Source organism: Lytechinus pictus, chromosome 11 (assembly GCF_037042905.1).
Source record: "Lytechinus pictus isolate F3 Inbred chromosome 11, Lp3.0, whole genome shotgun sequence".
Taxonomy (NCBI): domain Eukaryota; kingdom Metazoa; phylum Echinodermata; class Echinoidea; order Temnopleuroida; family Toxopneustidae; genus Lytechinus; species Lytechinus pictus.
Genome location: NC_087255.1, coordinates 9,102,163 through 9,115,099, shown reverse-complemented (window position 1 = coordinate 9,115,099; position 12,937 = coordinate 9,102,163). Strand labels below are relative to the sequence as shown.

The following is a 12,937-nucleotide window of genomic DNA, read 5'->3' as shown; positions in this document are numbered from 1 at the left end:
TCTGATTGGCTGGCACGTACGGTCGGGGTTGAATGAACTTTTATGCCCTGCTAATGGCTGAAAAAGATTATTGATTTTCGTATATTTCATCGTAAAAAGCGACCAAAAAGAATTCTAATATTAATATCAAACTTAATAAAGATCCCCACTCTGCTCCATTAAAAAAAAAATGTCACTAAATGGGCGAATAGTCTCGTTGAAGATCTCGATTTTAAGCTTGTCCCACATACTTGCTTTTGTGCTGTAATTGCAAACTCGTGCAGTTCACTTCCTCTTCTCGTTCCGGGGCGCGGGGGGGGGGGGATACGGCTGGATTGGGTCGCTTTTTAAGAAGAAATCCCTAAACATGGGGTATGGTTTTATGCTGGAAAATCCTTAAACATGGCCCCAATTTTTAGATACTAGCCCTAAACATGGGTCCATGGCCCCCATTTTTTGGATACTGGCCTTAAACATGGGTCCATATTCTCTTCCAATTTAGGGTGATAACCTTCCTTTTTTTTGCTTGTCAAATTTTAATACATCCCCAATTATGGATACCTTTTTAGCCAAAATGACCCGTATATATGGGTATGTGTTTTGAACCTTCAGCCCCAGCCGCACACCCCCGTCCAAACCAAATGACCCCCCCCCCCCCTCCCCCGGTTCCTGTTGCTCATTGATGCGATTTTCTTGTCTCCCAGTAATATTATTCTCGATATGGGATGGATGGATGTCTCTTATGTTGAAGTTCATTTGTATGTTTATAGATCTAGGTATGAACTTTTACATGTATGAAAGTGATATTTGTTGTTCAGGAATATTTTTCCCAGAATTTGTTCAATTCATTAAAAAAATATTTTTCTAAATGAAGATAACTTCTGCATCATGTAGGTGAGTGGACCCCCAAAGTCAGATACACAGAGGACCAGCACTGAAACAGTTTATTTCTTCCGCTTGATTTTGAAGATTTTTTTTTTTTTTTTTTTTGGGGGGGGGGGGCTGGGTATATTTTTGAAAGTTATTAATCAGATGCATAAAAAAAGATCAATCAATCTGATTCAACACAAATTACACTAAGTCATGCATTTACCCTTACAGTTATCTTTTAGCACACACACAATAAAGACAAATTTACTCAAATAACATTTTTTATGTCAAATAAGTCTTGTTTTTTCAATCACTTTTTTTTTAAGACAAACTTCTTTTTTTTGCACATCATCTGAAAGAATGAAAATACTTTAACACTTTTTTTATATGCACAAAAATATATGCTTTCTTATAAAACTTGATCAAACTAAATAAATACAAGGCATGTAACTACATGTACCCCTTTAAGTTTATGCATGGTTAAATTCTGAGAAACTGGGATATCATTGAAAGTCAGTTGTTGAAAGACGAAAGGAAAAGAGAATACTTTTTACAATTACCCTGTAATGCATTATGTGTTTTCATAATACAGTAAAAACTTATGCATGAAAAACATGTTTATTTATGATAACATACATCTATTTTTGGTATAAAATGTGAAAAATTTAGTTTCATGTTGTATGCAAATTCTGATTGATGGAAACATCGAGTAGGTACCAGGGGAGCGTTCATGAAAGAACTTATTTGTTTTATCCGACAAGTCCCATTTTATCCGACAGTTACCAGAGTTACAGTGCTTCTCGGCCAATCAAAATCAAGGAAAGTTGTCTCAGATCTGACAAATTGTCGGACAAAAATGTTGATGAAACGCTCCCCAGGCAGGACTTTCACAGCACACACTTAAATTATTGGCAAGTCAAATCTTTGGTAAAGCATGTGATCAAGGAATACATTGACTAGTCTTCTTACTTCTGGAATGTATAAGCAACAATAAGGTATCATGGAAGTGATGAAATGCAATAATGATAATATCCTAATACATTGTATCCATCCATATGCAGACTGCAGACATGTAATGGCAAATTGTTCAGCGACTCTGCATTCATTACAATATTACAATGAATGGATGATAATGAAAGGCGTTGCATAACAAATGTACATGTTACTATATATTCTCATAAGCTAAAAGTTGAATATATAGATCGCCACGAAGTGTAGGAAAAAGATTTATAACTTCATGCAGCTAACATTCTGTTAGAATCATTACTCTGAGGTATAAATAATATCAGTCTCATCACATGTAAAATATGTATGTACATACATCTTAATATAATGTCATCATGAATGGCAAACTTTTTTCTTCAAGTCAAGTCAATTTTCTATATGTGTACAATAATATTTACAAAAATAAAAAAGGCATCAACAAAATAAAGAATAACATCCCTGAAGTTTACACAGGCAAGACATTTAAAAGCACACATTTCAAATTCAGATGGCAAGCTTACACTTATACTGTAAAACTAAGCAGCTGAATAAATCTTTTAATAATATAAACATACATGTTTGTATTTACAAGTTGTACTCCCCACAGATGCAGTACATTTAAATACATAAGGAATACTTATGATAGCATTTCAACACTCAACTTTTATCTATGTTTGTGTTGAAACGAAACCTCTTGCATCTTTAGATATACGATATAGGCAAGAAAATATAAGCAGCACATTTTCAATATGTACAATTGAAAAAAAAATACTGTTCTGCAGAATGAGTTGCACATGGCAAGATGCAAACCTAAATTCCAATGAAAAACAAAATGGCATTGAACATAACTATCAACCGAGTACCATAAAAGTAAAAACAGCCGGAATCAGCAAAAGAGAACTACAAGGAACATAGAGGAATGTCCAGTCCACATATTGACTCAGTCTGAGTCATCTGATTCCAAACTAAGAAAGTCTGATGGAAAGTTATTTCCATTGTCAGTAGTAAAAAGAAAGGAACTTGTCCCTTGCTCATCGAAATCACTCATATCATCTTCACTGTTGATATTAATATCAATATCAAATGTTTTTCCATTTCTCTGAGTTTCATCTTCTCTATCCTCCCCATCTACACCTTCAGAACAATCATCTTCATCATCATCATCATCATCATCATCATATAAACATGTATCAGCTTGAATGGCTGGATTCTGAGTTTCATCTTCTCTATGCTCCCAATCCATATCTTCATAATAATCATCATCTTCATCATCATATAAACATGTATCAGCTTGACTTGCTGGATTCTGAGTTTGTCGAACATTTGAAAGATTTTCACAACCTTTACATCGACAGCCTGGACCACAAAAGTTATTTTGTTTTTTGCATTTACACTGTTTGTTTTTGCATTTGCTCTTTGAGCATGCACATCCACGAGTGAGATAAATAACATTCTCTTTAATTCTTTGAACATTTTCAGCCGAGTCCCACTCAACACCAACTACCTCTTCTCCATTTTCGCGCCTTACTGTAAAACCATACTCTTCTATATCAGGGTACATGAAATTGTTATGTATAACCTTTTCCCATACAGTACTAACCCAACAAGTACGCAACCAGTGTAATTGAAGGGCTTTATCTGAGGGCATCAGCTCGTCTTCATACACCCCTTTCCATGAAGCTCTGCGGACAATATCAAGAGCTTTTGAATGATGTTTTTCTATCGAATTTGATTCAATACTATTGAAAAGTTCTACAGGTGAACTGAAGTTATGCAAACAAGACCTATTCGCATTGAAATAAACACATAAAATGAGCCGATAGAAAGATAGCAACCCCGAATCTGAGTCAACATTCAGTTGGGTATGTGAGAGGTGACCAGGGGAAGCCGGTGTTAGGTCTCCTGATATAAATGCAGCATACTGGAAAAAAACTTTGAAAAAAACACCCTTCCCTAAGTGAGAAAAGTATGAAACAAAATCACACCCACTGCAGATGTACAGTACTTGAAGGCACTTTGTGACATTGATGTCTTTGCTTACCATCTGCGCTAAATCTGAGTCTTTTAAAATTGCTGATTGCAGCGCACAAAGATGAAGATATTTTTCATTACCCAGTCTAGCACGAAATTGCACAATTACTTCTTTTTCAAGTAAATTAAGTGGAAGCCCGATCATACCAATATCACGATCGATTGAATATATATGAACATTTCTGCAAAGCGTACTGAACACATGAAGCCAAATCTGCGAGTCTGTTTCCTCATGATTATGTACAAGGTCATGCAATTTTCTTCCTTCTGAGGTAACAATCACACCAGTCCAATCATAATTTCCCACCTCTCCAACATGAAAGCCACCAGATGTTATAAAAACCTGATCATTATTGTGAAAAAAACTTTGTGCACATTCAGTAAACTTTCTTGATAAATATCGGCAAAGTGCATGCTTATTTTTGCGTACTTTCAGAAAGTTCATCCAGTTGCTTGGCAATAGTACATTGTCATCGATACATTCAAAAATACTACCAGAATCATTTTCAGGTAAGTTATCTCGCCTACTTCTCTCTATTCCTTTTGGAGACAAGCCTTGAGTTGCATGCTGATCAAACAATATTCGAACTTCTTTATAGCCTCTACGGAAGTATGATTGAATCCATCTTCTCATCAAAAATTGTGCATATTCTTCAAAGACTTTCAAGTGTCTCAATGGTGAGGTGTAAATGATGTTCATACCCTCTATTATAATACAGGTACAGGCATCAGAATTATCAAATGAAATAACATTACTTATTATTTTGTAGTCTGATGTATAGCGTTTATCGAAATGGTCATAAATAACAGATTTGGCCCCTTTGTTAGGAAGGCCACTTGGTGAACATATAGCTCTTGGAGCTTCACTAAACTGACAAAGTTTTGAAACTGGCATCTGTTGCTCTTCAGAGAAAGCTAATGTTCGCTTGTAGCAAAGTGTAATTAAACGCTTTTCTTTTTCTAAATCAGTTACTTTCCTAGCTTTAATTTTCTCCTTTGAAAATGTCCTCAATTTAAATTTCCGATTTACTGGCCTTTTAACAGAAGTATCATGTAAGAGCTGTACATTACAAAATGCAAGATAAGCCTCTTCACCTAATCGTCTGTAACTCATAAGAGATTTTTGTTGGACTGGAGTAGCGGGCACATTGGTGAAAACCTGAAACAATGTAACTGGTTGATCAGGACTGAACATGGACGTCTTACATACCACCTCAAAATAACTTTTAACATTAACAAATTCACAGTGGATGACTGATTTCTGAAATCCCTCTTGTAGATCACCTTTTCTTGAAATGCCTATATTTTCCTCTAGTTGTGTCACCAACTGAGCTTGACACTGTAGTGTGGCACATGTTTTTTCAACATGTAGAGGTAAATGATGTGAAAAAGACATTTTGCAATCGCGATTGATCGTCATTTCATGTGCTTCATCGGGAGCTACCTTCGAAAAATTTGCACCTGATATGCTACTTACAAATGCACCATTCCTGAAATGATCTACTATGTACTCTGGCAGTGTATGTAGCATACGAATATGAACAGGAATAAGATATGAATAGTTTTGCCTGTCAAAGGCATTAAATAGAGGTGACATTGTTTTTAGCGCTGCGTTCCGCAAGTCCCAGTTTCCAGATCTAATAGCAACCCAAAGGTGAATATAACATGCACAGTCCTTTTTCAGAAACTGATCCCAGAATTTAAATGACTCAAACTTGTCACACATATCCTCACAAAACTTGTCATATTCACTTTGTAGTGGATGTAAATACTGAATGGAGAATTCTTCCTGTCTTTGTAAGAACTCTTCAGTACCTTTGAAATTACCCTCCTCATACTCCAGAGTGGAAACAAGCTTTCCAACTTCTTGCAAAAACTGTTCTGTATTGAACTGAGAATCATGATCCCGATGATTTAAAAAACATTGAAACTGAAACATCAAAATGGCTTCATAAACTTGTAAAATGAATTTGTGTGTTCTCTTAAAATTTGAACAATTTCCAAGACTATTCAGAGTCATTTGTTTGTGGGTTCGTTTTGCAATTTCCTTAAGCCCAGCATCCCAAAAAATTTTCATAAGAACTTCTTGAAAATTTTTTAAAATATGCCAGTCGCCGAGATAAGGTATCATCCAGTCAAGTGATTCCCCATATTCTGCTTTTAAATTTAACAGCAAACGAACAGTGGCACCATCACCAGCTACAACTAAGTGATTGATCTTTTTATTAACATCAAATGCATCATATAAGAGTCCAAGAGAACGTTTTAGTGTAGCTGGACAGTCTGCTTTTTCATTAAGGATGTACATATATGAAAAACCAGATTTTTCAACATACTTCTCATTTTCTAGTGCAAGCTTACATTTAAGACTGGGTATCACGACAGGGGTATCACTTACAATGTAATGATAACGTTCTATGGCATATAACAAAATTTGGTAATTAATTTCAGTTTCAGACAGTTTCTCTACTTCAGACAACTCAAAGCTGGCAGCACTGAGCTGAGATCTTATTGCTGTTTTAAATGCTGGCGGAGTAAAAGAGGATGGGCCTGGTATATCAAGGGAACCATACTGTGCCAGCTTTCGCCTAACAGAAGGTTTCCTATGCACAACTGGAAAATTCTCATCAGTGTCACTTGGACTTTGTGTGTCAGGACTTGTATTGTTACCCGCAAGATCATCAGTATCAACCATAGTTTGAAGCAGCTCAAAGCTATGCAAATTTTCAGTGAAGGGTTTTGGCTGCTGGGCCATTATCGAGGTTCCATGCCAGCTTCTTGTTTTATCTACTTGCACAGCCGCAAAAGGGGTCAAAACATCCACATTGTCAATTGACACCAAGGTAAATGCAGAAGGCTGCAATTCGGAGAGAGGGCCAGCCTCAATGCGCTTATCATGAGCATACTGTAAAAAGCGATCCAGTGTGCTCTCAGAACATGAAAAACCAACATTATTTAGCATCTTTAGCAATTTTGATGAATGAGAGAGTTTCTTTATGTAATTGGCCATAATGATATGGAAAGGATATGAATTATCATCATTCATTATGAATTGAAGCAGAAATACTGCAGCAATTCGCCTGTGTTTTCTTTTACGCCCTGCTCGAGTATCATCTGATTTGAATTTTATACATTCTTCATGTACTTTTATATCCAACTGCCTGAAAGTGGACAATTCATCAAGTGTGGCTGTAAGCATGCATACAACATTCCATACATATGGGCTAAACATAGAACATGCATTATCAATATCGAAGTCTCTTACAGACAAAGGATTCTTAAGAAACTTATCAGTAATGGACTTTCCTTGTTTACGAAGTGATTCATTACATTCAGTAACTGTCTCTCTGAAAGACATATCACAATCGGCAGAAGTAACAACCTGGAAATTTTGACCAGAAGTGTTGGAAGATGCATCTTTGTCATAATCCTCTTCCCCACGTTTCAAAGCCCTTAGTGAAGCGTGTATCATGTGCCATGCATTGATTATATCGTCTGATGACAATTCTGCACAGTAAAAAAAAAGGCCCTTTTTGCGTGCAGCGGAATGAATGTTCAACAGATTTCCAAAATTATGAAGAATTCTTCCTTTTAGATACACAGGACCTTTTTGTAATCTGAGTTGCTGTCTTGGCTCTTTGCATGCAGCATTGACTTTACCAACAAAGTATTCATAAATAGTAGAAAACAAGAAACCACCATCTTTTTTGCAAAGTGTGCATATGTGAAGGTACACCGTGTTTAGGATATTTCTCAATAATCCATCATCAGAATCATCATTTTCATTCTTTGCCTCTAAAATATACTTTTTTTCTAAAGTTTCCAATGATGTTTTTAAGGGCCGTGTGGAATTTCGCCTGGCATAGCTATAACAAGCTTGACACAGTACAGTATTACTTGATGGAAAAAAGTTTTCATTAATTTGGTGTAATTCTTTTACATCATTTTCACTTAACACCGATGATGAATATTTTTTCCCATTTGATCTAATTAATCCTTCACAAACTGAACAGTGAGACAAACTTTGCGATTCTTCATATCGAGATAAATCTCTACGATGTTTAAGACATAATGGAATGGTTGTCGGTATTAAGAGACATTGAAGAGAAAAGGCAGAGTTGAAGGAATCTAGAGTACAGTTGCAATCTCTATCAGACAAATCAGAGCATAGCATATAATGTGACAAAAAGCAAGGGTCTCTATCTTTTTTTCTGGTCTTTTCTGGGGTGTAAGTAGAGGACTTCAGTTTTTTCTGATATTTTGACCTACAGGCACTACAAATGCAATCACTTTTTTCTACATCACTGAAAGACTGTTCAATTATCATTTGTAACTGCTCAGACTGCATTGTTGCAAGATGGAAATATTTCATGGAAGACTTTTTATTACATAGTTTGCAAGGACCACACTGTTCTTTTTTGCATGGCGGCTCTTTCCTCACCCCAACAGCGTCTGGTTTTTCCTTGGAGCAGGCTTAGACACGGCTTCTTCTGTCAGAGCAGGAGGATGATTTGAGATGGCGATGGATGAAAGGATGTTGACGGTGGTCATGGGTGGCGTCACTTCAGAAAACTGGGTAGGAGACGGACAGCTGTTCACAGAAACGCCCTTGATCACCATCTGAATTTTAAAAGGGGGGGGGGGATAAAGGGGAGTGCAATCATACTGCAATGTAATGAGAATGACTGACAATTCATCATTCTCAACTATATCTGGTTATCTAAATCACATGAAAGATACATTAAAATCAAAGGTATATATACCTTCATCTACATATTTTTAAGGTAAAAATCAGTGAATTAAAAGCATCCTGTACAATTAGACATGCTACCACTAATCCACTTTACTACATGTAACAATTGGATTTTTAATCTGGAATCAAGTTGCATGTATACACTTAGAGCTGCAAGTATTTCCTAAAGGTAACCTTTCGCAAACACCAAAACAGTCAGGAATTTTGAAATAGCAAGTTGTACGTACACTTATAGGGTAATCTTCTTGTATAATTTCTTGCCTTTTACATCAAACAAAAATTTAAAAAGTATATCTTACGGTATGAGATGACTTGTGAAGGTGAATATCTGGGGGTCGATCTGTAGGGAATGGGACTGGTGGAGGATGATCATCTGATCTGGTGAGCGACTCTTTTCCACGTGACTGGCCAGGAGACCCAGTTGCAATGTAATTACAGTCCATCGAAACGCAACTAGTTTCCAACTTAAGGGTTCAATTGGAATTGAAAAGAAATGATAAAAAAATTTCGTCAGTGTTTAAGATTTATCACTTTTAACACTATAAAATACAAGTAAAAGAATAAGGTCCATATTACATGTAGACGATTTATTTCCAATGTTCTTTAGAATTCCAATTCTCTAGAAAAAGGCACATACCCGGTATTTCAAGGAAATCAGCAAGTATACTGATGAGTACATGTGAAAATGCTTATAACTTTGGGAAATGGAATTCTGTTTAACACATATTTTAATAAAATCAAGGGTTAGCACTTTATCAATGTTCAATGCAATCATTCTAGATACAAGAATTAAACAAAGAAGTCTTACTGATTCCGCGGGAATCTCACTGCAATCTGGGGGATGGTCTGTTGCCACAGGGAGAGGAGTAGCCCAATTGCCTGAACTCGAGAGTGGCTCTTTTTCAGCAGAAGGTCCGGAAGGCTTGGCTGAACTTTGAAGAAGGTTCCTTGTAGTGAAGCTACTTGTCTCCATCTACATGTATCCAGACAAAAAATAGAATGTGAGAAAAAGAATGGTTACAAAGGTAAAGGGTTTTTTTTTACATTGCATGTGAATCAGTTTCTGAAATCAAAATTGTGCTGGGAGGCCAGAACAAAAAGGATATTCCTTTAACAGTTTAAATTACTTTAAAAAAAAACATAAAGAAAAAAGCTAAGACTTACAGATTCAGGGAGGATCTCACGGCAATCAGGGGGATGGTCCGTTGCCACAGGGAGAGGAGTAGCGTGATCGCCGGAACTCGAGGGTGGCTCCTTTCCAGCAGAAGGTCCGGGAGACTTGACTGCACTCGGAAGAAGGTCCCTCGTAGTGTAGCTGGCCATCATCTAACATTTGCAATTTTGAATCAATTGTAATTGAAAATTAAATTACGATAATACAAGAATGGAATAAAAGAAATAAAAAATTAATTATCATTCAGTTGCACGTGTTACAATTAGTTGATGCATGATACTCATGTAGTTGCTTTCTTATAAGGTTCCCTTGCATTTTCCTCCCTAAAAGGTCTGCTACATCTCCATGTACATCAGACTTCATTAATTGTCAAACTCCTTTCAAACTAAAAAAAGTGTTGATAGCATGCAACTAAACCAAAAAAAAAAGCAATGATTGATACCCGAAAACTATGTTTAAAATTTTTCTTTTCATGTTTTTTTCTCAACCTTGCACGTTTCATTCTCATCTTTTCATATATGGCACCATACACGAAGCAAAAAAATGTCAAAAATTTCTTGCAAAATTGAAGTGTAAGATACAGTTAAAAAATTATCTCTAACTTAAAAGTAAAACAAGCATTCCTTACCCTTCTTTTCCTTTTTCTTTTACGTTGTGCCAACCGTTGTCTTCTTCTAAACCTCTCCCTTTTCACTTTGTGTACAACATACGGTTTCCTGATGCCAGGAAGGGGACATGATGAGGGTTGATATAAATTTCTCCCCTCCTTGATGTTGCGGTAGGTTATTTTGCATGCACATGGAGGCAGGAAAGGAGATTTTGAACTGCGAGCTACCGTCTTTGGGGTGAAATATCCATCCTCAGATTCGGTAATGGACGCTCTTTTCCTCTGTTTTTTCTTCTTTCTGCGACTGTTAGTGTAGGTACTCTGTGATCCATATTTCTCTCTCCGTTTGTAGATGTATAAGTCCAAATCTGTGTCCTGCCATTTCTTTGCCTCCTTTTTTGGTCTCCGAGGCGGAGGGTAGATCAGTTTTAATTCCTTCGGAATTCTTGGATGGCTGTTACAATCTGAATTGGGTTTTGGAGTGGTCAATTTGGTTAGGTATTCATTGAGACGACTCGCGAACAAACACTTTCCAAAATGATTTAAATGTAAACCATCTAGGGAGAAAGCATCATCAGTATAATTGAAATCCTCACAACAATTGAAGAACAAGCACTTCAACTTAACTGCAAAGTTTCTCAAGTTTTCATTGTAAATCAATGATAATTCATATAGATCTTGTCGGTCCCAACGGGGTAGAATGCTTGAGAAAATCACAGTTGCAGACCGAAATACTTCTTTCACTGTCTGATACAATTCATAATAGTGTTGACAGTCAAGAGACCACAATCCGCACTCTAAATTGTTTGTGCCCACATGTAGAATGACAAAATCTGTTCCAAATTCAAAAAAAGGATTGTCAGTTCTCAGACTGTTTTTTAAACTCTTGATATTGGCTCCGGGATACACGTGCACACGAACATCATATGATGGGTCCAAAGTCAAAAGGTTACATTCTAAATTCCTTAGTATCGAGTCCCCGAAGCACACAATTTTTCTCCTAGGCGAGACCATTGGAATGCTGCTCCTGACCCAGGGGCAAAAACCTGTAAAACAAATATAAAGAAACAAAATGTTCTGAGTAAAAAGTAATGAGCATGAATGGTTGTGTCCTACTAAAACTACACCCTATGATTTGGGTTTTTTTCTTATAACAAAAAAGTTAGAAACTTAAAATGGCTCACAATTTAATTAAGGTCTAATCTGCATTTTACTCACACAGATAAAATATTCTTAATTCACAAAAGCCAATTCTAACGATAAATGTGACTTCAATATCATGCTTGAAATATCAACTCCACATGATTTGTGGAGGCTTTAAGTCATTTCTCAAAAGAAATTATTTACCACTCAGAATACCAGAGTAAATTGGAATTTTGCACGAAATTGGAAGCAACATCACATCTACAAATATTACAATGTAGATAGATGATTCTATTTCTAGTGCTTCTAAGCAATGTCTTTAGCCTTACAGAGTTTCTAGTAGTAACAGTTAGGATCATGAAATTTATCATTCATATCAACTTCATGAACTTCAAGTTCAACTTGCTTTACGTTCAATTCAACTTTTAGTTTTAACTAGTTCAAGATTTTTTTCTCCATATTTTGACACAAACTTGAAGTTTCCACTCTTGATCAAACTTATTAATCGTTAAATTAGACTAAGATATTATGTGACAGTTAGAATAAATCATGCTCGAACTCATTCTCAACGACATCGCGACACACTTTCATTGCAGAGCCAGGCCCCAGCCAGGCCAGGGGAGTACGTCTACTCTTACACAAAAATACGTATATGGGACTGAACACTCTCTCACGGTCACGAAGCAGCACACTCGCGGAAAAAAAACATTTCCCGCCATACGTACCACTCATAAGGTTGACTTCCGGTCAATTTCGAAATTTGTGTCCAACTTTGAACTCATCAAAAACATGTTTCTGACTTACGACTCTTTATTTAAAAAATATTTTCTATGAACTTCACTTCCATTGTGTACGTCTTCACAAACGAGGAAAAATATACTCTTTTGCACGGGTCAGGTCCACGGAAAGAAGAAAAACTGTCAAATTCCCGTCAAAATAATGTTTCAAAATTCATCACATTTCATCGTTTTCAAAGAAACCTTTTAAAATCCGTAAAATATTAACATTTTATATCAAACGAAAGCAAAATTTTTGGAGATCAACTTACCCCACCATTCTTCCTGGCAATCTGCGCATGCGCAGTGTGGTGTTACAAAATCCGAAGCCTTGTCATTTTCCTCGTGAAGTTTCGTGTTTTCTCGCTCATCCGAGAACTAAATAAAGTTCCCGGATGCAGAAGATAAAGTTCGCACGGACGGCTCATTAAGACACGCGCTGCGGGTACGCTGCAAACCTGCCTCATCTGGACAATGATTATGCACTCATGAATATTCATTACATCAGTAAATGACCAAAATTTTAGGTAATATTGCTATAATAATTAGAGTATTTATGTTTATTCAATATTTCCGCCATGAAAAGTTTCAGAAAAGTATGTGGCTCCATTACCATATCA

The 12,937-nt window shown here is 36.4% G+C and overlaps 1 protein-coding gene across 1 annotated transcript; it reads right to left on the bottom strand.

The window, feature by feature from the left end:
- Positions 1 to 6,071: 6,071 nt before the first annotated feature.
- LOC135155978 (uncharacterized) lies at positions 6,072 to 12,685 on the bottom strand. The gene is made up of 6 exons (XM_064106645.1): positions 12,590 to 12,685; positions 10,420 to 11,444; positions 9,782 to 9,943; positions 9,426 to 9,590; positions 8,917 to 9,081; positions 6,072 to 8,484 (listed from the first exon to the last, which is right to left on the bottom strand). Exons 2-6 carry the CDS (start codon positions 11,410 to 11,412, stop codon positions 8,302 to 8,304), a joined length of 1,668 nt encoding a protein of 555 aa, XP_063962715.1. The 5' UTR covers positions 11,413 to 11,444; positions 12,590 to 12,685; the 3' UTR covers positions 6,072 to 8,301.
- Between the last annotated feature and the right edge of the window lie 252 nt (positions 12,686 to 12,937).